General features: G+C 40.2%; 1 protein-coding gene across 1 annotated transcript in view; it reads right to left on the minus strand.

The window, feature by feature from the left end:
- Window positions 1-10,516: 10,516 nt before the first annotated feature.
- The window catches only part of CNTNAP4 (contactin associated protein family member 4), a 252,791-nt gene continuing 235,527 nt past the window's right edge, over window positions 10,517-27,780 (minus strand). The window contains exons 19-24 of the mRNA XM_037063587.1: window positions 27,707-27,780; window positions 26,182-26,315; window positions 25,303-25,390; window positions 15,533-15,751; window positions 15,120-15,191; window positions 10,517-10,859 (exon numbers count right to left, since the gene is read on the minus strand). The exon at window positions 27,707-27,780 is cut by the window's right edge and continues 151 nt beyond it. Of these exons, the coding sequence (XP_036919482.1) occupies window positions 10,666-10,859; window positions 15,120-15,191; window positions 15,533-15,751; window positions 25,303-25,390; window positions 26,182-26,315; window positions 27,707-27,780 (781 nt within the window). The 3' untranslated portion in view covers window positions 10,517-10,665. The remainder of the gene's footprint in view (window positions 10,860-15,119; window positions 15,192-15,532; window positions 15,752-25,302; window positions 25,391-26,181; window positions 26,316-27,706) is intronic.

Consider the following 27,780-nt stretch of genomic DNA (forward strand, 5'->3'; position numbering starts at 1 on the left):
AATATGAAGTTAAGTATTTGTTATTAAACATCAATACATCAATTTCCTTAGCAAAAACTCAGCTGACTTGGTCATAAGATACTCTGGTCCATCCATAAACCTCCCTGGGGGACCATCAACAAGGAAGACAAAGATGACACAGTCTAAGCAGCGAAGCAAACAGGGTACTGGATTACGGACTAAAATAAACATGTGTGGGCCCACGGTTACATGAAGAACTAAATTGGTGATTAAATGGTGGAGAAGAGCAGCTCTTTCTCACACACAAATCCAAATGAACACACGTGGAAGGGATGAGGGGCTGCAAACACACCATAGTAGTAACCGCAGGCGCAAGATCCACCAATGAGTGCTGAGGTCAGCAGGTGAAAACTTAAGGAGAAACAGGGTATCGGCCAAGGCAAAAACTGTTTTTACAAAGGGTGGTGACAAATGTCACACAAATCAAGAATTCAAGGTCCACATCACAAGCAGTAAGACGTCCTGACATCATGCGCCCAGTGACATTATGAACTGAGAAGGACATGGTGTCATTTCTGTGGCATTCTTGCCCCAAAACGCGTAAGCTCAATTTAATCCAAGAAAACATCAGGCAAACCCAAATCGAGTGCCATTCTACAAAATAGCCAGTTATTTTAAAATATCAGAAGTGTCAAGGTCACGAAAAACAAGGAGAGAGTAAGGAATTGTCACAGAAAAAAGGACATTATACAGACACAGAAACTAAATACAATCAGAAATCCTGGGCTGGATTATGGAACGGAATAGGATATTAGGGGGAAATGAGGAATTTGCATAACATCTGCAGGTTACTGTCCATAATTAATTCCCTGGTTTTCATAAGCGAAATATAATCACAGAAGTTGTTCCCCTGAGGGAGGCTGGGTGAAGGGTAAACATAAATTCTTTGTACTGGTTTTACAACTTTTCTGTAAGTCTGAAATTATTTCAAATTAAAAATAATTAAGCAGAGATACAGCATTTTCATGTGCCCACCTCTTTTCTTGTGCTGTTTTGCAAATTAAACCAAACACCAGTGAGGTACTTATTTTTTTCCTGGAACACAGTTGAGTTTATTCTTCTGAAAGTTTCTACTAGTGATAAGTGGATACAGCCTCCCATAATAACCTGACAGGTCTATTGATGAGAAAAACTTCAGCTTGATTACTGATAAAATGCATTTACTATAAATGTAGTCATACTCTTTAAACATTACAATAAGCAAAAGAAAATTACGGATGTATATAGCATGCAAAAGGAAATGTTCATTGCCCTTATGTGTTACTGTGGGTGAATTGGTATTGAACAAGGGTGACGTTTTTAGCACTAATGTATATAATGTGACTCATTTAAAACACATTTCAGTACCACAAAAATAAAATTAGGGCACTGAGTAATTGGTTCTCATTAAGGTTTGCTTTAATTGGATACTTTCTAAATAGGTTTGTTAGTGATCACAAAGTGGGTCTATAGAGCAACTTATGAAAAATGCAGCCTTCACCATGTAACGGACACCAAGTTCTCGGTTACTACCATCCAGCCAAGTTGGGCATGTGATAGATGAGCTGCATTTTGCTTAATGTTTGCTTTGAGGTGTTTTATTGTTCTAAATAGGTAGTAAATGTCCATTTAAAGAGAAAAACAATAGTCAGTAGGCTGCATAAAAAATAACTGGAAGACTGTCTATGTTACTACCATTTTAATCAAGTTAAGTGAAAACAATCACCCTCAATCACCCTACATGCCAAAGCCACTTTTACTCAGAGCCCTGCTGACTCTGAAGTCCCAGCAGGCTGTGCGTTCCCACCTGGAGCCCGGACTCAGGGGAAGCTGAAGCATCAGGCCAATAGGAGTTAGTGTCTCTGTCGTTCCCTCTCTCTCTCTCTCTGGTTTGATCTCACCTTTTGGTAACAAGGTGGATGGTGCTGCTGTTCCACAAAAGAGGAAACACTGGGAGAGGCAGGCGGCAGAAGTTACAGACAGACACATTGTTAAAATGAGGCCTCCAGCATGAAAGATGAGGTTACTCTTCATATTAACCCAGTGGAGAGTCCACAGAATGTACCGGAGAGAGGATATCAAAATCTGCCACCTAGCACCCTGCAAGGACAGGTGGGTAGTCAAGCCCTTGGCTTGTCCTGCGATAACTTAGGAGCCAGACCTCTTCTGTCTCTGGGGTGAAGGCTCCCACTGTTAATATACATGCATGTTAGTCAGCCTGGGACAGAAAAAAATCAGCAAGGGGCTGCGCTTCCCCTTGGGCTGCGGTCTTCATGTTTTGGGCTTTGGGTGTGGGGAGGCAGTTGCAGCCCCTTGGGTGAGAGGGCAGTACAGGGGGTGAAGCAGAGTGACTCACTGCACGGCTGTGATTGCTGGACTGTAGCAACTGTGAGAAGTGATATCCAATTCAGTGCAGCTTTTCTGATTTGTAATTCTTTTACATTATTTCCAACATGTCTATACATATTTTTCCTTAAACATTACAGTCCTGTCTTCCTTGTTTTTGGTGAATTAAGAGAAAAGTTTGAGTTGCAACCAGAAGAAGCTGGTCACAACAGACAGTTAACCTACTTTGCTTGAACTAGACTCCAGTTTGGTCACTAGAGTAATGGTCTGATGTGGGACACTGGCTGAAGTAATGTGTAAGGACCAGAAAGGGTTCACGGTGTGTGACACTGTTTCCTCAGGGCCTCCAGAACAACTCTGCAGGGAAGAGGTATAAATACTTAAGGGATCCACTTCCTGCGGACCTGAGGCAGGCGGGGAAACCATTTTCACGTGGGCATTAAAGGGAAGGGTGGGGTGCGAAGGCTGAAGGATCCAGGAGGAGGTCCGCGTTGGCTTCTGGGGCCAAAGGGACTTTCTAAGAGTTTCCCCTTACCCACTGCTTTGGCGGGAAAGCATCCACATGGCAAAAAGTCATGGCTTATGCACAACTAAAGTTTTTTAAGCAATGGTTTTGTTTGTAAAGTATTATTAATATTTCAGAAAGTATTTCCCTTCAAATGAAGGACTTCAAGGATCGACTATGTTTACATGATATTTTATAGCTTAAATTCTATCATGAAGCTTCAATTTCATGGCCAAAGCCAATAGAAACCTAGAAATTGCTCAAAGAAAATTTTAGAGGCATTTAGCTCTATATCAATTTCATATATCATGAAATTTTAACTACGGTAAGAATTTCCACTAAGAAAGGAATCAGGAATAATGATACATTTTCTTTCTCATACAAGTTACTGGCAGAAGAAGGCTATCAGAACAGAAATGTGACATTGTTCAGAAACCATCACCAGCATTTTCACTACTACAATCCTTAACACATGGATTCTCAGTGGAAATCAGTTTCATCAGCATTTGCTTTAGCTTCTGAATATTTTTTGATATGATACAATGTGGTGCTTTTGTTATATGTGACTTATTTCCTTTCACAAAACTACAGTCCTATTTCAGAAGAGACCATTCTACAATAACTTATTTGGTGGTATGGTGTTTCCTGCTAAGGAAATGACCAAATATCTTAAACAAATGAAAAAATTATTGCAAAGAGTGTCAATCACATGGTCATTTGTGACCACCTTCTTTTAACACATATTTTAAAAGAACAAGTCATTTCACTGCTCAATAAAAAAAAATTATTTGTTGCTCTGGCTGGGGTGGCTCAGTGGATTGAGTGCTGGCCTGGGAACCAAAAGGTCACAGTGCGGTCCCTGCTCAGGGCACGTGCCTGGGCTGCGCACCAGGTCCCGGGGTGTGGGAGGCAACCGATTGATGGTCCTCACATCAACGTTTCTCTCCCTCTCTCCCTCCCTTCCCCTCTCTCTAAAAATAAAATCTTAAAAATTAATTTTTTCCTCTGTAATATAGAGTAACATGAATGATTATGAACAGCTTATTTTCAAAGAAAACACAAATTCATTAAGAGAAACATAACTTATCAGAAAGTTTCTCCCATACACAGCGTGGACACAGATGTGCCAGTTCAATGGGCAAACAGTCATGTCCAGCATCAGCCCATGGAGTGAAGAAATCATTTTATTATGAGCAAACACAAATTAGTCTGGCATGATGCAGAGAATTGTAAGAACTGCTCTTGCTATTTTATGGCTTGATAAAATTGTTATTAATAATTTAATGACTTTCCAAAAATAATGGTTAGAGCTCCTAATTGTCAGAAAGGCAATTTGAAGTCACTTGAGCAAATCAAGTTATGAAAATTTCCAATCCTCTCCATCAGAGGGTTAGCAAGAAGCCCAGGCTCCGCTCTGGCCAGATTCACTCACCACTTGCTTTTCTTCCTTAGAAGAAAAGTAAGACCAATATTATGTAAAGAAATGGATCAGACACTATACACTTAACTTGGGAAATATGGGGACAGGCCTGTAGTTCACAAGCATTTCACACACAGAAGCTTAAAGAGGCACCTGAACACAGGCTTCTCTACAGAAGAGTCCAAACAAAAGGGTCCGAGTGGAGGGTATCAGGCCAGTGGGATGAAGAACTTCGCAGTGAATGGGGTGTGGCAGGCAGACCAGTGGTCCCCTCAAAGCTGCCCACATCCTGGTCCCTGTGACCTGTGAATGCATCACCGTACTTGGCAAAGAGGAATTTGTCTGCAGAAACCAGAATTCATTTGCTGAGCCAGATGTTGGTACTTTTACTACAGCAGAATAACATTTTCTCAGGTGTACAATATGTGGATGTTGATCTGAAAAATGTGTCCTCTTCCAAACCTGTCAGAGGGGAAATTTAGAAACAATCTGTAGTAACCCAAAGTGGACAATAATCTCACGCCAAGGCTGTGTAACACCACCTCTCTGAGATGGTATGGTCTGAAGAGACCGGCATCATCAGGACAGCACGCTCGCCCAATCAGCACAATTATTAAGGATACAGTGCATCAGGGCAGAAAATGATGCCCATGTATGAACCACACGCAGCCTGCTACCTATTTTGTACACTGTTTTGTTGGAATGCGGTCCCAGCCAGGGCAGCATAGAATGACAGCAGTGAAGACAAACCTTCCTCCCAACAAGGACTTTTGGGTGGTGCCCCTGGTCATTCACTTCATGTGAAATAAAGAGCCCGAGGTTCTAACACATATGGACCTAGAGGCAGCAATCTGGCCAGTTTCTCGGGGCCTAGATGGAGATTTGGAAGTCTGCGGGAGAAGCGTGTGGATCGGGGAGTGAACTGTGGAGGTTTTGCCCACCAGGAAGCATACACTGCCATGGAATCATCAGTAAACAACCAAGCAGACAGAACAACTTAGCTAGCTGGTAGCACCCAACCTCAGTCACTGGCCAGTGAAGTGCTGGTACAGTGGGTGTATGAACAGAGCAGCCGTGGAGGCAAGAATGGAAGCAACGCATTACCAAGCAGCATAAGCTACCACTCATCAAGGCCGAGGGAGCCACTACCGCTCCTGGGTGTTCAAATCATATGCAAGAGACCAGTGCTCCTTCTCCAATATGGCTCCCCCTACAACACCACCAATTTTGTGGCAAACTGACTGCATCGGATCTTTTTAACCCTGAAAGGGACAGAGATTACTTTTGACTAGAATCACTACTTATTTCAGCCAAGGGTTGCCTTGACTGCCTGCAAGGCGTCTGCCAACACCACCTTTTGAGGGCCCACTGAGGCCCCCTGATGGATGGCGTGGAAGGACCAGCGTATCCCACACATCCTTTGCTGAACCGTGACCCTTCGCCTGATGCAGTGTTAGGTGGGAAGCTATTTCAGGGATAGCGGTCCCTGATCAGTAGTAATAGAGCTGTTGTTATACTACAGAGACAGGAAGAATATGTTGGGCATGTAGATATTCTTTTCACCAGTTTTAATGGTGAATGCAAATGTGCAGTAGCTACAGCCTGAGGTCGTCATAAACAAGGGTTCGCGCTCTGCAGAGCTGTCGCCCGGAGCTGTGGCATCTGGTGAGGGCTGTGGACGAGGGAGAGGAGGAGTCCCCGTTGCAGCCAGGAGACCACTTGCAGGGCCAGAAGCCAGGGGTTGTCCCATCCTTTCCTTGTGTTAAGTTTCTCCTTGGAAACGAGGCCGATCAGATTCCTGAAGGAGCTTCTCCCACAGCGTGTACGAAGCAGGTGGATCTGAGCAGCACAGGGCTGGACCCTCAGGGACGCTGTGCTGTGCCACCCAGCCCTCTGTCTTATGACTAAATGATTTCTTTTCCCCACACTCTGAGGAGGTTTGTCCGCCATCTTCAGGAACTGCCTGAGCTGAAGAGCATTGTCTGTCTGTCCAACTTCATGCCCACTCCACCAGGCAGTCAACATCCATTGTCTGGTTGACAGAGTCTGAGTGCGCAGCCCCTCATGTCAACTGGGGACATCTTTGCAGGGGCCCCTGTGACAGCAGCGCAGCCCGACTTCCAGCTGCCCCATGCTGCTTCACCCCTGCCACCACAGACGCAGATCTCCACAGTGCTCCCTAACAAGTTTCTCCCGTGATAATCTCCGTCACAGAGCTTGCTTCCCAGACAACCCAGCCTCTGCAGAACGCAATTAGGAAACATGGAGTGAGCTAAAGAGACACAGCCAAGAGTGCTCACAGCAATGGGCGGGGCGAAGTGGGGGGCACGGATGGGTGATGGAGAGCTATTTGTCCTTGTAAGATTTCTCACACTACTTGAATTTTAAAATACGCATGTCCTTTAATACAAATTTAAAGATAATGTTAGAAATAGAAGAAAAAAAATGACTGCATTGGAAAAACCACTGTAATCACATAATCGTGGGTCAGATTGTTTTCCATTCCACTTTATTTTCATTTGCAAGCCTTCAAAGCCAGGCCCCAGGCAACCCACTGATTCACCGCAAGTCCCACCCTCTTACCACATTGTATGCGAACTGTGTCAGAGTCCCTTTGTCCTTGTTTCATATTCTTTCTCGTAGGTATGCACGTTCTCACTCACACGCATCTCCAACACACAGCTGGCTTCTGGAGTCTTTCTTCCCCATTACCACTCTCCACTTCATGAACTTTGGGAAAACAGAAGACAAGCAGGACATATTGAACGTAGCTGGTAGATTCATCATTTACTTAATACATGATGGGAGAGTCAAACACTCACCCGACCACACTCTGATATGAAACGTGTCATCTTTCTTCTAACATGAGGAACACACTGATGACTCAGTGTGTTAGATCTATCTGACTCAGTTAGTCAGATCTAACTCACATGGCATATTTCACAGACTATATAAAAGAACTCCAGTTAAAATTCTGTCTCTTAGAGTCAAGGACGATAAACTTAGTAAATACTTTTTAAGGAAAATCAAATCAATTCATGGCAATGACCTATCAATAAGGGTTTATATTCATTGTAAAAGGATATGGGAAAGATCTAGAATTTTGTCCCCGTCATTCTGGACATCAAGAGGATATCGCACAAAGGATCCCAAGATCCCTCCAGTTTTTGACACTACTGAGTAACTATCGAAGTTCCAGGTCTTGCAGGCACTGAGCTCAGCAAATTGTGGAGGGAAAAGTAAATTGTAGCCAGGGCCTCACCACTGACATGGTGCCGCATGTCCCCTGGGGAGCGTCGCCTCGTATCTCTGCATCTTGGACATTTCATCTGTAAAACTGAGCTGTCCACACTAAATAATACATCAGTGCTCTCCGGCTGCCTGCCGGACTGTGTTCCAACTTTGTCATAGATGAAGGACAATACCATCTAATGGAAGATAATTTTAAATAATTGATTTCTGTTTGGTTGGTTGTCTGGATGCTTCTTCTTCTTGTCTTTAATTTACTATCTAAAGAATTGATTAAATGTGCTTTAAAGAGCAGCACTTGAGAAAGGACTGCAAGAAAAATGGAGCTATTTCCTAGAGTGGACAAAGACTATTTTGGTGGCATTGTTTCTACAAAATTAAGATATCATTTCTCACAGATAACCCCCATTTCATATGCCACACTAACGCCACTCTATTTGCATATCTCAAAAAGAGAACGTTAATTATGTATTGTTTTCATTTGAAATCACAAATGAAGAATTTTTTAAACTTTTATATAACAGAAAGTTGCACTACACAGGATTAGGCACAAGTACGTTTACAGTTGTCCATTTGGAAAATAACAGAATAATTAATAAGTAATAATACAGGAATGAACCCTGTGTTTCAAGCAACCCACCACTGTAAACCTACGTTTGCCTCAGCCTGTATTTCTCCACACAATCCTGTGCGTCTGTGTAGCGCTCAGAGGCCAGGATCTCTACAGAAGTAAAAGGACTTCCCCTGGTTCCAACACATAATTACTTTTCAGTGAACAAACAGTTGCTAATAGTCAAATCATTCTTCTCTGGGAAAACTTAAAAGTCTAGTTTAATTTCCTTTACTTGTTACAATCAGTAAACATTTTTCTATTTTTTTCTTTCATTTAGGAATCCATTTAAAAGAAAAAATACATTATAAATACAGCTTTGTTAACAACTCATAAGAATCACAGCATGTACCAATAGGTTTCCAAAAACAGACATACCAGTAAGGAAGGCATACATCTACACATCTTTTCACTGTTCTGGGGGAAAAAATCCAGTATGATTTCCTCATTTTAAGCTTCTATACAATGTTTCTTAAAATATATTGTGCATTTGAATTCAAAACTGCCTTTTACCAAGAAGAAAGAAGGAACAAAGTTTACAAATCGGGAAACGAGAGCCGTGGCGTGTGAGATACTGCTACGCTCGGACGCCGTCGAGGTGCAGCTCCAGCTGCGCCAGCCACGGGCAGCACCAGGCAGCACCAGGCTGCACCACTGGGAAGCCCGTCTACGTCCCAGTTCCCAGCCAGGCCGATGCTGCTACTGAGCAACACAAACGTCTGTAAAAGACTCAGGTTGTTATGAAGCTCGTATCAGGTTTGCATCAAACAAAACCGCCCTCTCTGTGTTCAGTCCTTCACTGGCCACCACCACAAGCCTTTCAATTAGAAACAGGAAGTGTGCCATCTGTCCATACAGGTCCTGCATGAACTGCTATGTCAATTCATACTTTCAAGATCTGGTCAGGCATTTACAGAAACATCAACATGGACACAGTGCTATAAGAAAAGATGGGAGGTTTTGTAGAGTTAAGAAGGAACTTGACTTTCATATTTCCAAATCATTCAGGTGTGGGCAAACTAAGGAAACCATTTTTCTCTAGCAAGCATCTGGAAAGTGTGATTATGAATAGCAAAGTGACTTTATTATTTAATTGGCTTACAGAATTCCAAGATAGCTATATGCAGGTATCTTGTTTGCATGGCCTCAAAATTCATTACTGTATCAGTTTCATAAAGTTACGGGAATTCTTTAATTTCCTGGTATAGTACTAAATCAGAAGGTACTAGTTAGTGGGCCATATCGACTTTTGGTACATTTTAATAAATACACCCCGTTGTCATAAGTGTGCCCCATCACTGCAAGTGAGAACTGACTGGAGAGACACACTTATTACGTATTATCTAATCTGTCATCACCCTTTAAGAATGAGCAGCCTTTAATCGCTCCACGGGTTTTGCAGAAAGTGGGTATGGTTTCAGTTTATATTTCAACACATATGCCCTAGCGGTCAGCGCAGAGCACAGCATACACCTGGGGGGGCATATATTTTAGAATGGGGAATGGAGCTCTCTGCACTTTGAAGTCTCTGTTTTCTAATGCGTAAGACCATGCTCTGTGGAATACAGTGAAGGGAGATCAAAAGAAAGCTGGTGATAAACTTCAGAAAAATGGTATAAACCTACAAAGGAAATAACATTTGGGGAAAATATTCTCAGAAGTATATTTCATTTGTGATATCACAGTCATAAATAAAAATAACATTTTGCAGTGTTAAGAATTGTGTTTTTATACCAACAAATTTGGGTGAAACATTTCACAATACCCAAGGTCTTAACTACTGCTATGACCAAACAAGAGCAAATTAAATAGAAAAATTTTAAAGGCCATCACACAATGAGGACCAATGCACTTTCCGAGCGTTTTTACAACGAATTCTAGGTTCAGAGCTGAATTCTGACACTCAAAACGCAATGCATTCAAAATCATTAAGAACAGTCAAATATAGAAGAAAAGCAATACAAACAAACCAATGACAACAGAGCATCTTTCAAGACTATTGGTAAATTGTATTGAATGTGATACAGAGAAAGGCAGAGGGGTTCGTTTAAATGCTTTGGGCCACTAGATGCAAACACCAGCCAAACGGGATCTCAGAAGTGTTTCCAGGTCCATGAGTAACACCAGGGGACACTAAAGCAAACACAGCATATTGTTGTCGAATAAAGCAAGGCCATGGGAGTCCAGTTTTGTTATTTAACTCGAACAGAGCGATGTGTGACCTGGTTGAGAGACCAGGGCTACAGTTGTAAAAACCATAGTCCTGGAGCCAGTTAGACTTCTATTCTGGATCACAGCAGCACAGCTGGGAATCAACAGCAACACCTAGTGCCTCATCACAGAGGACCACCGCCACGGGACGTGTGTCACTGGGTGTGGCCTCCCGGAGCCACCGCGAGTCTGGAAACGGCAAGATGACAGGGCTGCAGAGTCCCTGCCCATACTTTCAATGCAAGAACATTTTTTTTTTGTCCCTTTAGAGCCCCTGGCTATTAAGAACCAATGTCGTAATTGTAAGTTAATCACAGCGGCCAATCAGAAGAAGTACTCTTTCTGATTTTCACTGACTGCACATTGTCTACTGAGCTCAGTTTTCAAAACAGCCTCAGCACTGTCCACATTCTCTGACCTTTTTGCCTCATTTCTCTTGTATAACCTTTTCTGCTGATAAATGCGGACAGCTATGGCAGCGATACACAGCAAGATAAAGATCACAACAGCTATCAAACCTAGTGAGAGAAGGGAAAAGAAATACAAAGTCAGAACTTTCATCTGAACAGAGACCGGGTTGACTTCATCGTTAACAAGTCATAGTATAATTAGTTTCTACTTAAATCAAGCATCCAACTTCATAAATTGGAAACATCAAAATTTCAGGTATTTCTAGATCCAGTGGTATCATAATATTTTGAGTTTACTTCTGAGTTCTGTTAACCTTGAGGGGGTCACTTCTAATTACTCTGAATGCATATTACACTGGGTTTATTCAGTGCATTTATATTTAACACACAAAGGTCTCTAAGACTATTTGGTCATTTACACTGACACGCAGACAAGTTTTAATTATTTTGAAATTATAGAACAGTAGTTAACATCACAAAATAATTAAATGTGTTTTTACACTTTAATATGTAAGCATTGTAATTAAGTTGATTTTCAATAATTTGTCATCTTCTGAATAGCAGGAACAGTTTGTATATTTGAATAATTCCTGACTGATAAACTACATCAATATCCACATACAAGTATATGTAGATTATTTCTATATGAGGCGTACTGATTTTTTAAAACATTTCATTGTAATTGAAACATTTATATACCACAATTGTGAGCTATGCCAATGGTTACCAGCCTTGGCACTACACTAGGCCAGTAGTCTTCCACGTGTGATCTGGCAGGCATGGTGACCCCGGGGACACTCTGAGGGGGTCCACAGGACCAGACTAGTTTTATGATAGTTCTAAGATGGCTCTATCATTGCACTGCTACATCCACTGGAAATGCACAGCAAGGCTGGGGACAATGCCTGCTTCTTTAGCGTGAATTTGGGCACAGCTACCAGAGGTGAGTGGTTAGTGAATCCATAAAGTAGAAGGTTTTTGCTGCTAGGCCATCACAGGCGGGGGAGAGAGCCAGGCTCATTGAAGAGTGTTTCAAGTTACTCATTTTATTACATCTTGACCTTTGGCTATGAGTCTTTTTAACATTTGGGGAAATGAACATTTTTCATAAAGTGCTTTTGGTGCACCCCAAAGTATGATGGTCATCTCTCAGAAAAGCACCGTGTGAACACACAGGTCGTGAGCTGAAAGAGTAGCATTTTGCTTCATGGAACACCACTTTTTATTTGAAAGAATGACTGACACACACACTGTGGTTGCTTTGACTTGGAAATTTGGCAGACAGATATTTTCTCCAAAATGAATGAAGTTTCATTTTAGAACAAAGTCTGTCCCTCGAAGAACAACTGACAAGGTACAGGAGTAGGCAAAAGTAGGGCTTACAGTTGTGAGTACAAGAAACAGTTTATTCTTGTATTATTATTTCATATTTTGTACTTTTCTGCACAAACAACTGTAAATCTACTTTTGCCCACCCCTGTACATGCTGCCAATGATAAAGTCAAGCTTTCTCATAAAAGACAGAATTTGGGAAACTGTTGCCTGTCACCATGAGTTTGAGAGTTTTCTGATGAGGTCAGTAGAGTTATTGAGTAATTATTTTTGTAAAATTTCTGGACAAAAACAGGTACAATGACAACAGTAATGTGGACCAACCCTCCTACTGTAAACCCAGGAGTCTTCACACAAATTTAAGTTAAATGTACACAACTCTAGTGGAGTCCAACCAAGCCAAACATATAAAGGGTCTCACCAGGCACAGAGGACCCTGAGTGTATGGTTTTAGGGTCAGAGTCACTGTAGTGAATCGTAATTGCCAATGACTAAGCCAACTATTCTTTAGATCAGCCTTATCTAAGGATAGCAATATAGATAAATCCAATAAAAATGCAATAACCAAATTCTATACCTCAAATCTGAAGAATTTACTAGTGGGTATGGTTATCTTTACTATTATCCATATTAATAAACAATATTTCTAATCAGAATATCCATTTGTTGTTATATTTCACCTCTAATTTGATTGCTCTAAATATCTCTATTGTCTGGGTACAGGCCTCTTGTTTAAGAAAAATATTCTGAATAATGTCAATGTGAAAAACCGATGAAGATGTCGGAGGGTGCAAGCTCCTGCAATTACAAAATAAACACCAACATCATACCAGCCCAGAGAGGACATCCAGTCAAATCACGAATGGACTCAGGAGCTATTTGCTCAGTGTATATGATTTTACCCTTTAATTTGGGGAAGTCGTTATGCCAGAATTTGTCATGTTTGATTTTATCTGTTATGCAAACAGAAAAAAAACATTCTAAGTAAAACATGGCCAACCACTGCACTCTGTGGAAGGGCCACCTGAAACCCTGTATGAATGTGTTTTTATGAGGAAATCATTGAGCTCTCTCTTGTCTAAATCTGACCTGGCCAGAAACCCTTACAGTATCTGGGTCACTGGTTTTTAAATGTCTTAGTAAATCAATTTCCCATCTTATAATATCCAGTGTTTGTAACTGAATAAAAATCATCTGAAATATAGAACACTGGGGAATTAACCAGTTTGGAAAACTTCTTAGCGGATTAATTATTGTTACACTGTGGGTGCAATTTATGAATAACTAGACAATGAGTGAAGAATTCTACCATGTACTCCCAGATGGAGAGATGCACAAGAGGAGGATATTCTGTGATTTTGCAGGTAAATTGCACATGGGCCGGGACGAGGCCTTCTGAGCTTAGATGGCCACGACCAGCTGCTCTGCTTCTAAAGCCATGTCCCCACAATGGTCAAGAGCAGACACCAAATCCAGATCCGCAGACCCTGGCCACTCCCTGAACTGTGAAATTGCCCTATGGTCCTTCTCTGCACCATGCATTTGAATCAAGTAAGAATTTCACAGGTGACCTGTAACTTCTTTTCATTCTAAAGTAACACAGAATGACTTACCAACGCTCCTCTTCTTTACTCTGTAAATCTGGCCAATGATCTTTGCCCGAAGCTACAATATTCTAAAGAGTAAATATTTTGTTCTACCATTAGCTTGACTACACAAACACACTCTATTTTTCTCTTCCTGTAGCTCCATCTCCCTATATCTACACTCATTAAATGTATAATATTAAGTGTATATTTAATACACTCATGTAATGTAAATATTAAATGTATAGCAAGTACCACTATGAGACTGAGACAATTTGTTTGACCTGAAAACCTGTTCTAAAATGTTGAGATTGAAATGAGCTTTTACCATATAATGTATTACTACTATATTAATGTATTTCTCTTAGAGATGCAGCTATTAACAATTCTTCTAACAGGGTTTTTGTTTTTTGTTTCTTACATGACTAATTGGGGGTTCTATTTTAGGTATCTAATTTACACACCATGGATCTGATAAAAAGAAAAGCAACAAAAATAGCAATGGAGGTATTAATAGTCTCACAAAGATCTGACCAGTACTATGCTGCCTAAATAAAATCGAACTACTTAAAGGAAGTTGATGTCTAGATGAATAAGGGTATAACAAATAAAACCATACAGAGTCCACATAAGTTGCCCAAGTAAATGCGTAATCACATTGCCTGGTAATGTAATAATATAATTATTTACTTTTAAGTCCATAGAATGTACAGAATATGGAGAAAAGATGAGCTACTGAACATTTCAATAATCTTATTAGTAACATTCTTAAAATCACTAATCTGAAAGAAAAAAATTTATGTTGGGGATTGGTATTGAGTAAATTACGTCTCAGAGAATCTACTGTTTCATTGCCAGAAAGATATACTTTCAACTTTTTTGTTAATTCTTTAAAGTAATTATGAACCATTTTATTCTATTTTCCTAATATTTGACACAAATGCATATAAAAATATCACATTTATCGATGGCAGCACGTAAACCGTGGAAACCGCGTCTGTTTTACTGATCATCACAGCAACGCATATGCTTCCAATGCTACTCTCAGGTTTTTCCAACTTTTTACACGAACCCTTGCGGAAGTAGTGACAGGTCCAAGCAGCCATCAAACATGACACTTCTTCAAACACATTCAGAATTACCCAGTGAATGTAGATGGCCATTTTCAAGCTAAATTATATTCATTATTACACAGTTTAGCAACTATTCTTTAAGTGTGGTGCTTCAGCAAAATTATCAATTATTTATACTGAAAATCTCCAAGGAATCTGGGGATTTAGGAAAACTCTACAAGACAATTCAGTAAAAATGATAAACCCACCCATGGACCTCAGCATTCAGTGCCTAACACTTGGGATTCTTTATAAATAGTTTCTGTAATGTTAATAATTCCCCATTATTAGTAATGATACTAAGACCCAAAGAAGAGCCCATTCATGCTTCCCATTACCTCCAATTACTGCAGAGTCACTTTTGGTAGCATTAGCTAGGGGCTCTTTGTCATCTCTTGTTCCAGAGTGGTCTGCAGTTAAAAGTAAAAAAGAAAAAAAGAAAAAAAGGACAGGGGATATAGGCAAGTAAAAAGAAATTTTGAAAAATTCATAAACATTTGAAACCAGAACAGAATGTAGGTCAATGTGGGATCTGTTATTTTAAACTTAAGAAATGTCAGGTAATGTCCCACACGCACAGAGAAGTAGTGAGAGTCTAGAAAAGAAATGGCAAAGAGAACTGACTGAAAGTTAAACAGCATCAGTTTTAAGACACCACCTCAAGAAGGTAGCATAATGGCAACATTGGAGGATTTTAAATCTAACAGACAAACTGCGTTTGTGTCCCAGTAAAGGACGACCCATGGGCCACCTGTAAAGGAGTGTGTCCTTTCCCTTGATGTGGCATCGGTGCCAGCCTGGGCCACACAGTTGGACTCCGTCACCTGTCCTGAGACCGTGATGAGGGCTGGGTGGCTGGGCTGCAGAGCAGCCTTCAGAGGGGCCACGTGGCTGAGCTGCACCGCAGAGAGGCAGCCCAGGAAGCCCTGAGCTCCGGCCAGCGCTGTCTCCTGGTCAACGTCACTGTGCTCTGCCAAGACAAAGAAACAGCAATGGCAGTGGTGCAAGTGCAAACCCGCGGGACACACACAGAATGCGTCTGATAGTGCAATAGCAATGTGTGTGTGTGTGTGTGTGTGTGTGCATGTGTGCGTGTGTACACACACAGTGACTAGATTCCTGTTTCTTTTGTCTTCACTTAAGAAGTCAGATCCGCTAACTCCTTCCACAATAATTTTCGGGTTAATAAAAGCAAGATTTTAAATATGGCTAATTAAATATAATATGGCAACTCTCTGGAAATGATTAAAGCCTCCACAAGAACAGGACAGGTTACAACAGAGGTGGGTTCATAATGACGTTCTGGTGAAGTAGAGGTCATACACCCAAATTTGGGGGGCTCTCCCTACTCAGGTGCCACAGTGAAAACTCCCCTATTGCACTGTCTTCCTCCCTGCTTCACAGTCTATCACTCAGACAGAAGCATTGGTGAGCTCCCTATAGTAATGCACACTCCCAGCAGTTTAGTGAGAGTTGAGCTACTGTGGGACTATTTTGGAACAGAGATTGGCTTGAATGCCAGAATATTAATTCATTATTTTACCATGGAGAATATATTTATATTTTATGCTTGAAAAGCATGAAATCTAAACAATCAGAAGTAATTGTAGACTTTGGGAGTTCAGAGGTCAGCAGACTCGAATGTATCTTTCTGCCCAATGTGATCATACAATAACACGACGCCCCTCCCCTGTGTCTGTACATGCACGTTTGCATTTCAGTCTCTCTTTTTAAAAATAACATAATAGAGATTAAGTATTTATTGAGTGCTTATGTGCTAGGCACTGTTCTAAGGGACTGTGTGTGAACCTTACAGTGGCCATGAGTGTCTGAGGCCAGTCATATGGGAAAGACACTCAGCTTCCAAACTTTAGTGGTCTCCCCGAGATTAGACAGCGGGCCTGATGACCGGACCCTGGGCCTGTGGGACCCCCAAGCACAAGCTTCCTTTACTTAGGAGCCACTCTCTGATTGACAGGTTCTTTTCTTTGTTCTGCTCACATTTTGTGCAGTGCCTTTTATTTATTTTATTGTTATTAATTTTTGGTTTGGGAGCAGCTTTTCTTGAAGTAACCTCAGGCAATTCAGCCCTGATTGAACCTGTCTTGTCACATCAAGGTTTCTGAAGGACACTTTCTTTTTCTCCATTTCCATTCACATTTTATACCTAGTGGTAAAAACATGATGAACTGTAAAGCATCATGAGTATCATTCACTACAAAAAGAAATGGGAAAATGAGAGAGAGGACATCACTTTCCTGTTGTGGTGGCAGAGACAGGACTCAGCCCCAGTCACCCCACCTCCGGAGGCCGAGTCGGTGCCAGCAGGCCACCCGCCTCACAGCGCTGGGAGATGGCCCCTCTGCGGCTTGCAGGCTAGACTGTAAGCAGGGGGCCCTCAATACCCAGCATCGAGTTCTTACTCAGGAGGCACTTCATCAGTGTGTAAAAACCAAAGAACTTAGTCCCCCAATACAGCAGTCATTTATTTGAACAGATAAACATTCAACCATATATATTTTTAGAAAGACGGCCTTCTTGCCTTGGAGTGTGTGTATTTTTTTTTTACTTTAACAATAAATGAAAACATTTTAATAGCAACACAACCTAAACAGTGTTTTTCCCATTTTTTTCTACAAGGTTAAAATCTTGAATAATAAGCTTTAAAAAAATCTTACTTTAGGAACCAAAAAAAAAAAAAAAACCCAAAACAAAAGAAAACAAACTTAATAGATTAGATAAGATTCATTTCTCTGATAAAAATCTGATATGAGGTGACTTTTAAACACTATGCCTTCAAACTGAAAACATTTTACCTATTATAAATTATTGTATAAAAATGTTATACTATAAAAGTTCAAGTGGACAGTTAGTCAATGAATATTTATTGTTTGAGAGCTAAAGGCATGGAGAACAAATTCACTGCAATTCCAGCATCTTGCACTCCAGTGGGGTGACAGAAAATAAAGATAGAAAAAAGGAACCAATGAAAATTTTGAAGCGTGATAATGCTATCAAGAAATAAATTAGAAAATGTGATGAGATGTATCTGAAACAGAACTTCATCTTGATAAATTAGGTAATTCTGTTTGCCTATTTCATGAGTCTTTTCACAGTCCTGTTTAGTAGTCTCTCTGTAGCTATTGTCCGGCAGCTTCTGGCCCTTTAACTTTTTTTTTTTTTCAAAATTTGCAAGATTCCCTTTGATTTGGAAATATTTATCAGGTTGTTCCCAGGTGTGCATCTTCCCTCACCTATTCGGCGTTGGTTTTGGTGGGCCCTTTTAATCTGCAGACACAAGATTTTTCTCTAGCTTGGAAAGTTTCATAGATTGTGTATACAACTACTGTTTCACCCTGGCCCTTTTATCTTTCTGGACTGTGGATTATTCACACTGAGGCTGCTCTGTATATTTTCTAAGTCCTTTACTTTGCCTCTTGTTTTCTATCTTTTAGGACTTATTTTTGCATGGGCCAAGTGCTTCATTTACTTTATCTTCCAGGTAATAAAGTCAGTCACCAATAAAGATCATTCATTCCTGCTGAGTTCTAGAGTCTGGAAAAATTAAGAAACAAAACTTTTTAGTTCTCAAGGTTTTTTTGTTGCTTTAGTAGAATTTCCTTCAAACTCTTACTAAGTTTCATTCAGAATGCCATCTGTCTCCTTGAGTAGCTTTATTTGATAGGGAATGATTCTGGTTACTTAGGTTTTTCTCCCATTTTATACCTGAACCTTTTAAATATGGGTTGTTTTTCTCATATGCTAGTTGACTCATAGTCGCTGCCTTCTTAGGTGGCTGACACACAGAGAAGGTAGACAAGATAGCTGTCCATGTCAGTGGAACTGCAGGACATAGAAGCCACCCAACCCCAAAACAGAGAGGAATTGGTCCAAATTTCAAGTCATCCTCAGTAGAATTCAGGAAGCCCTCAAATTTTAGATCTTTTTTTTCGGCAAACAGGAAAAATGGGCACACTGATGTTTTCAGTGCTGACTTTTCCCCAGTGGGAGCCAGACATCTGTGCAAGCCAAGCATTTCCAGTGGGAGGTGGGAATCCACGCAAGTCAGGGTCTCTCTTCCCCCCAAGATGTGTAGGCTGACCCCAGACTCTCTTCCAATCAGAGGGCGAGGAGTCACCCCTGCGACACCTCCTCACTGGCAACCTCCAGTCTCCCCTCCACCTGCTGGCTGGCCCAGCAGGTCCTTGCTTGGGAAGGATCAGTGGGATGGAATTAGAATTAGGAGCACAGGGAAATTACAGGGGCTTTGCACCTGTCTCCCCAGAATTAAGTCCAACCAAAATTAACAGCTATATTAAATTGCTCATAGCAAAGTTGGCCTTAGAAACACACAGCAGCAGATACATGCTCTGACAACTGTACTAATAAAGGCAATGAGCAAAAATATGCATCTTCTCTGTCACCTGAGTCCCGAAATGCCAACATGATGTAAGGGTTTGAACAGGGAAGGGGGAAGAGTTGAAGATGGCTGTCTCCTGCTTTGCACACAAATCCTGATACAACAACCTCATTTTGGGTGTCTCCGGTTATAAAAATACCTATCTGACTCAGACTTCTGGATAACCTTACCTATTAAAAAAATTAGCCTCGACTGTATTTTCCAACAAAGGGAATCACTTCTGTTTTACTAAAGAAGAAATCTCTATCAAAAGGTCTACCAAAAAAATAGAGTACCCAATAATTAAAATCTGCATGAAGTAAGTGCCTTTTTATTGCTACTTCTGGAAAAGACGTATGAAGCAGGTGGAAGAACAATTTACAAGGAATGAGTCATGAAATTTCTTGTGGTTCTCATAACCCCAAGAAACAAAAACCAACAACAAAAACAATAAAAATAAACAGACAAAAAAGACAAAATAAAACAAAGTTAAATAAAACTCAGAAGGCAAATCTAAGTAGATCGGTCGTATCTAAGAAAAGGAGCCATCTTTTCAAAGGATCTCAGTATCTCTCATCCACAAAGATGGAGATAAGCAAGGCTTGCCTGAAAAGGGCAACGCAACTCAAAGAGAAGCAGGGCTGAACCACACAGGACATTCCCACTACATACAATTACAACAAGGATGTAACAACAGCGAACAACAGTGAAGAAGTCCAATGGCAAGGAAGGCAGCAATTCAATGTGGATAAAGGAGCAACGTTTCATAAAAGGTACTGACTTGCCAACCTAACCTGCAGCTCCAATATCTGACCTTGAAAGGTCAGGTTAATACAAAAGCTATTTGTTTAGAGGTCTGAATAATTATTTAGGTATTTTGAGATCTCGGATAACCTGTACTTCTCTTGTGCTTTCAGTGTAACCTGTTTCCTCTTGTCATGTGACAAGACCTTTACAAAATCAGTGTCCTGAAGTCATCTAATTAAACTTTCTTACGGCTTCCTTTGGCTTTGAAGCAGGTTTTACGTGAAATACGTCTGAGACTGAAGTTTGTTCTTAAAGCTCTTCTGAGAAGATGAAGTAGACATCCTCTTCCCTCTGACCACACACTTTATTTACATCTGGCCTAAGTCTCCACTGCAGAAACCTGAGTTACTTCCTGGCTCTGCAGCCTCAGAAGAGATAAATGACCCCTATGGGTCATTGCCTCTAAATAGACCAATGCTACTGCTCAGAATGAGTAAAAACCATCTTCAGGCTTTTAGAAAACTCTAAACTCTAACATAAAACATAATCCATGAACAGGACTCATAACTTAATTTTGCGATAAGTTTTGGATATAAAGAGAAAATGTAATGAGACCTAAAAATTATGGGAGAATATGAACTGAGTTGGTCTGATGCAGCCTGGTTCACCCCACCACCACCATGATGTGTGAACAGATTTTTGTGGGTGGTGTTCTTGCACCATTACCGATCTGTAATAAACAGTCATTGCGAACTACACTCTGCCTTCAAACAGTGATTTTTCAGTCATTTTCCAATAGGTTAAATTATATCATTATTCAAAATATGGGCACATTTTCCATGAGGGGTTTTACGCAATTTCAAGATTACGTAATGATCTTGAGATTTTGTTTCCCTTGTGGCAGAACTGATCCAATAAAAGCTTCAAGATTAGCAACACAACTTCATACCTTCAAATTTCCTTTGACTAATTACATCTTAGAGAGATCTCTTTTTATGTAAATTTTAAGTAAACAGTTCTCTTAAAGGAGCTGACTGAGGAACCATTAACTTTGGCACTGGTGCTTAATACAGTCTGAACAACGCACTTAACGAGGAAATGACATCAGGCTGTCTGCCTGTTCAGAAGGAGAACCACAAAGAAAGGAATTGCTTTTTCTTTGTCCTCCAGTGCTCACTTCTACGAGTGAAGATGAACCGTAGGAACAATTTTTCACTCCAATCATCAGTAATGAGCATGACCAGCAGATAACAAGCAGGAAGGGTAATTTTTATGTAACAATACCAAATTGTACCATGATGACATGAAAACCATCTCTAACCCTTTATTACAATTAGCAGACAACACGAGCAGAATTCAATTTCACCATTCTTATTCAGAAAGTCCTACAGCTCATTAGACTGGCCTGTCCAGTATCTCTTGGCTGTGGCCGTGCCTCGCTGAGGTCCTAAATCCACCCCCTGCCAATTCCTTCTGCTCGCTGTCTTTCTCTCTCTCTCATCAATGTCTGTTCTTTAATAAATTTACTCACACAATAGTGTAAGCCCCTGATCACGGGTTTTTTTTTTTTAATTAAATCCTGGTACAGATACGTTTTTAAAGTATGTTAGTAATTTAAAAAATAAACAATCACTTTCTCTTTTTATTTTAGAGATTATTCTAGTTTTATCATCATATGAAGGTTTCTCGATTTGGCAGCTGATAAATAGAAAATCTGGGATTTGTGATGTTGCTTTTATCATTTGCTGTTTTTTGAAGGGTGAATGAAGTTCTGTGTTTTATTATGATTGTGATGGGGGCGAAGTCGCTGTCTGAGGAGCACGCCTGCCAGCCCTCCCCGCCCGGCAAACACCCGGCAAACATCCTTGTGACCCTATGCAACTGACTGACAGCGTCCCACCGCCTGCCTTATCATTCACTGTATAATTAAAATCAGATAACACATTCCAGCATCATGAATGGCCTTTGGAATTGGGACGTGACACTTCTGACCTATGCTTATACAATCAAGACGAGGACAAATGCTGTTTGTGGGCTTCTAGGTCTGGCCAGTTCAGAAGAATACAGCTAACTCTTTGAAGATGACTGAAGCAAGGATGAAATCACACCATGCATTGAAGAAGTCTACATTTTAATTGTTACAATATTCAAAGTCAACTTGAGGAACATCTTTGATTTTAAGTAGTTTCTTGCAAGATTGAAGTCACACTATGTATTGAAGACATTCTCTGACACTTTAAATGTTAAAACACTAAAAAAAATCAACCTGCTGAATTAAAAAAATGTATTTTCAGTAGCTGTCTTACTTCTCTTGTTCTAAACCGTACTTCTCTGTTAAAACTTGCTTTAGAGTAACCAGTCCATGATCTTCAGAGGCTTGGCACAGTATATTTACAAAATCACAGTGCCCTTCGGTTGGCTGGGTCACCTTTTTCCCTCACCCCTAGACTTTGCAGCACATTTTACAGAAAGGGTTTCTGACACATTGGAGAGTGGTCTCAAAGCTCCTCGGTGCAGACTGAGTGGATGTACTTTCCTTGCTGATGACGCATTTTACTGATGTCTGGCCTAAATCTCCACCGCAGCACCAGGGTGGACTGCCCGGCTCGGTGGCCGGAGAAGAGCACAGCGATCATGATCGGTCACCACAGGAAGGCTACTGCTCGGAGTGAGGAAGAGTAGCCTCCAGCTTTTACCTAAAATAAATCAGAAAACTATCCTAACATAGAAAAGTATCTGGATACAAAATCTAGAGCTTGATTTTACACTGAAGTATAAATATGCAGTAAATTTAATGTATTCTACTCATGACAGGAGGATCTGGTTGGCTAAACCCTTGATATTTTTCCACCACAGCTCGCAACTTAATACATTATTATTGCCAAAGTCAGTGAGTCCTTAAGGACTTTAAGTGTGATAGGGATTTAGAGATGGTTTTATGTCAACATAGTACAGTTTGATATCGGTTCTTAAAATTTACCCTCCTTTCTCAGTGTCCGCCACTAATGTCAACACAGACAATAACCCAAAACCCCGTAGTTCTTCTTCAATTTAAGAAACAAGCACCGGAGACAGTGGGAGTGGCAAGGCATTCCCTTTGTTTCTGGATTCCCATCTGAAACTGCAGTGGGTGGACGTCCCTGAGTCTTTGGTGGAAACTGGAGGTAAATTACAACACCAAAAAAAGCAAATGGTTAATGTTTACATTGTGCTCCCTTAAAAGAAATATTCAGAAATTATAAATCAGTACGAGTATTTTAATTTCTTTTAATGTGGAGGATGACTTGGGACTATTTCATCTAAAGCAACATAGGGTACATTACTCTCAGTTAGGCACAGAGCAACATCTTGTCTAACTGTTGTGTGTGTGCCCACTGACTGTAAGCTCCGTGAGGGAGCTGTGCTGAGCTGAGCACAGCTGCTGTGCTGAGTGACATTCTCTGTGTTACATAACAGGTGATCACAAACTTTGTGTTAAATGAATCTGCGAGCCAAATGGGCTTACAAACATGAAAAGCATATTTGCCAAGCAGGGGTCAGTAAGGATGGGCCTTGCAGACTTCCACCTCGAGGACAGTAGCTGGCCAAGAGCCCCGGCTGCCAGGCTGTGAAATGCATCGCCACACTTAGCCAAGGCCGTGCTTCCCAAGGCCAGCTCCCAGCCAGTGGCTGGTCACAGCAGGGACTCTAAGGAAGGAACATTGGGGACTCCTCCAGGGGCTGGCTGACTCAAGGGATCCCCAAAGGGTGTGTGACCACTCTAAGACTGCACAGAAACCCAGGACACTCCCATCTAGCTCCCACTCCCCCTCCTTCATTTAGAGGCAGAGGTGCATGACCATCGGATGCAGTGCGGTCTGGGCCAGCTCCCCTTCTTTCCTTCCTCGCTGGCACTCCCTTAATGAAATCCTCACATGGTTAGTTTTGTCATGTCAGCTGCTTCCTGGAGGACCCGGACTAATGTAATAAGAAACTTCCAAATTAATAGCTCCATTTTAGCATCTATTTTACTATAAATTAATAGACTGCATTAAAATATAACAATATACTACATAACATTTTACTGTAATGTCATATACCACACTAAATTTGACCATAAATTATCAGTCTCCTTTGAAATGATTTGAACTTGGCATTAGTCCCCAGTCAAGGTCCACGCCTTGGACACACGTCACATGAGTTCTTTTCCTACACTTTCAGAAGAAGGAGTAGCAGTCATTGCTGAATTTGGACTTTAATCTTATTTTTCAGCATGAGCAACATGCATTTCAATAATATGCTATTCTTGAATAAAAACATTAATATCTTTAATTCCCTACTAATCTCCTCTATTTACTTATAAAAAGGGGAATAAATATTCGTGCAATGGATGTTATTATTCTCCTGTTTGGTTAATACAATCCTTCTAGTAGAATGCAGATCAATGTCCCAATTCTTTTATAGTATATTTAACACAGTTCTACTCACAAAAAGTAGTTTCATCAGTAACTCTGGCATTAAATTTGAAGATGTTATTTCTTTGAAAAGACGATTTTACCGACATTATGAATAATTGTTAGAATTTTCTATCTTGTATTTTACATTTTTATGTAATGCCTCATCTTAGATCCTACTACACTGAGGAAGTCTTGAGCTGAGGATTTGTTATAACGATTTGATTTTTTATTACTGTAGTTGAATTTATATCATTTACACTGTGAAACACACTTGGAATATTTCAGTTAAGCTTCCCAATGTCTCTATGGTACTCTGCACGCATTCTGTGTGACCACCGTGGCACGTTGGAAGAACACTGTGACTCAGGACATGTCCTTTGTTCTGAGAATAAGTTTGGGTGCACATCATAGAAAGTCTATAAATATTTATAAACTTAACTGTTAACCTCTTCAAGGGCCAATATTTTGATCATTCACCCATGTGTTTTAATCAAACAGTCTCAAGATGGTGAGATTATGTACAAGGAATGTAAAGAGTGATTAAGCAAGGTACAAATCATTGAAAAGGTCATGAAAATTTAAACCAATTTACTATCTTGGACAAAATAGACAGATCGCCTGTTGTTTCAACCATTATTATTTGATACCTTTGAAGTGTGAGAACAGTATCATGCCTCGTTATGCAGGAGCGGCATTACAGAGGGGAGTGCCTACCCACCCTGCAGAAGTCCCTACTCACAATCACATGGGCCTCTGAGAAAGTGCAGTTGCTGCCTTATCACTCGCTTCATAACTAAAATAAGGCAAGAGATTTCTTTTGGCCTGATGAATTTGCACATGGTGTTTGCACGTGTGTATGTGTGTGAGTATTTGGAATATGACTCTTCTGACCCATGTTTAAGCACCATAATCAGAGGAGAGATTGTTTCTTTTACTCACCTAAAATCTTGCCCAGTACAAGAGATCTGACTGCACTGAATTCTGTACCTGATGACAGGAGGACTTGTCTCCTTGCATTCTCATCAATCTACAATTGTTTCATGAGAAGCAAAAATCCAGATGGAGGCCATTTTATTGAGGACAGGAAGCAAAGGAAGACAAAAAATATATAAAATAGTCAACTGTTAGTATAACCCCAAAGACTTAGGAAAAAAATTCAAAGACTTATTAGCTATTGATAAAGTTGAATATTGTTTTCTAAACTATTTCTATACTACCCTCAGATACCACTGCTGCCCACCCTCTATATCCTCAACCACTTTATTTTTTCCACTATAGAAGAAAAATAAAATTGGGGAAGCCAATATTGTATTTCCACTTGAGTTATTTAGCTAAGAAGTTTTCCTTTACCAGGGGGCTGAAACATTCGTGCTTTTCTTCAGAAGCTGGTAGAGTAAGTAATTCCACTTTCTCTGCTGTGGTTCTCACTTTTTATGTCCTATTCTGATATGGTAATAACTAATTTCTGTGCTAGAATTACGGCTGCATCTAGACCCATCAGAGTAAAGTGGTTTCAGCGGGGCAGTAACGGTCCTACCAGACGTGCTCTACGATAAACAAGACAGCGTTTCCCTCCCGAGCAGCAAAACACAGGGGGAAATTTGTATATTTAAGTATCAAATAGTAACAACATCCTGGACAGAATCTTATCCCCTAAAAGACTCTGACCACGTTTGTTAGTCTGGGTATGATCTCTACACAAGCAGCACTGAAAGGCTGTCTTTGTTGACTCTATTCATTATCCCATTTCTGCAGTGGGTCCTTCGTGGTGGAGAGTCCTAATCTGAGCCGTTTCCTCTCCCGGGCTTACTGTGTTACCTCTACGAAGACCACTCCTTCTTCTCTGTTAATCTTGATGTGGTGAAGCTGCCCATCAGCCATGTTCTTCAAATCAAAGGTAACAACATCAGGTTCTTGATATCTATTTAGCTTGTACCTGATCTGCAAACTTCCTAAAGTAGAGGGGGAAATTATGTTTTTACTGAAAGTTGTATTTTAAGAATTACATATAAAAATTAAGAGTACCTTTTTTGTCATTTAGTAATTTCTGGGGAAAATTCACAATAGTTTGGGTGTTTCCTTTCATCATAACTCCTAGAAGTTGGTTTTTGTGAGAAATTGCACTGTTTTCAAAATCAAGACCAAGCATGTTGCCAATAAGCAATCTTTTTCCTGAAAATCTTTCATTTTTCCCCTAGAAATCAATATGCAATTAAGAAAACACAAATCTCTGTACTAGCATCTTACTTAAAAAAATAAGACTTGGTATATCATAAAATGCCAAACTACTGTGGGATGTTGTAACAGCATTCTATTTCTATAATCTCATCTGATTAAAAAATACATCTGTGACTCCTGAACTGTGATTAATAAAATCATTATAAGCACATGTAGTTTACTAAGGATGAGAAATATTTGGTCCAGTGGTAATGATCATAAACTTTGTAATAAAATTAGGGTAAAACTAATGGTTTTAAGACAAACTTACTATTAGAACAATAGTACTCTATTGCCTGTAGTCAATTAATTCACAGAACATCTCCCAATTTAACAAAGAAAATGTCCCAACATATAGATAAACTTTAAGCTCAAAATGTATACAGTGAGGGTAAATAATACTTACTGAACAATACTATTTTTACTTTGGCATTCAGTGCCCTTGGTTCACATTGGATTTGGTTGAAATGATATAGTCACACATTTTTAAATGTGTTTATTTTTTCATGCAGAGAATATATTTATAAAGTTGTTATCTTTAATCGGGATAGAGTGGAGAGAAGAAAGCAGCAAACAGTCTCCCATGACAAGGTGTCCGGCGTGCACACACGTCCTAATGTGTGTGCCATTACCCCGCACCAGTGTGCCCGCATTTCCCACTACAATTAGAATCCACCGACTATTTTGTACACATTTTTTTATGATGCAAAACACTAGTTTGTTAACATTCCTTCAACATTTTGTGCTTTGACTTGAAGGACATATTTGTTATGTACAGAGCAAACACTCTTATTTCTTGAACCACAAACTGATACTGATATTTATATGGAATAGTAAAGAGTTTCTAGCCATAATAAAATATAACAATATCTTATATAAATAAATTACATTTTATATGGGATATGTATAATGATCAAAATTGCAAAGAAATAAAGATAACTTGATTACTTTAATTCTTTTAGATTAAATTTATAGGATAGCACTGAAAAACCACAATTGAACACCCCAAACAGCCACACTTTTCTTCCTGTTTGTCATCTGAGAAGCAAGAACACAGAATGACCCATATTATTACTGAGGCGATGCTCTAACTCAATTTTCTCTCTCTCATCTAAAAAGCACTCACCATTTCTGGCAACGATAACTGAAAGATATTCTTTATAAAAGGAGCTCACATACAGCAGTAAGCTTGGTGTCCGT

Source organism: Sturnira hondurensis, unplaced genomic scaffold (assembly GCF_014824575.4).
Source record: "Sturnira hondurensis isolate 20B ecotype Veracruz unplaced genomic scaffold, ASM1482457v3 Scaffold0014745, whole genome shotgun sequence".
Taxonomy (NCBI): Eukaryota; Metazoa; Chordata; class Mammalia; order Chiroptera; family Phyllostomidae; genus Sturnira; species Sturnira hondurensis.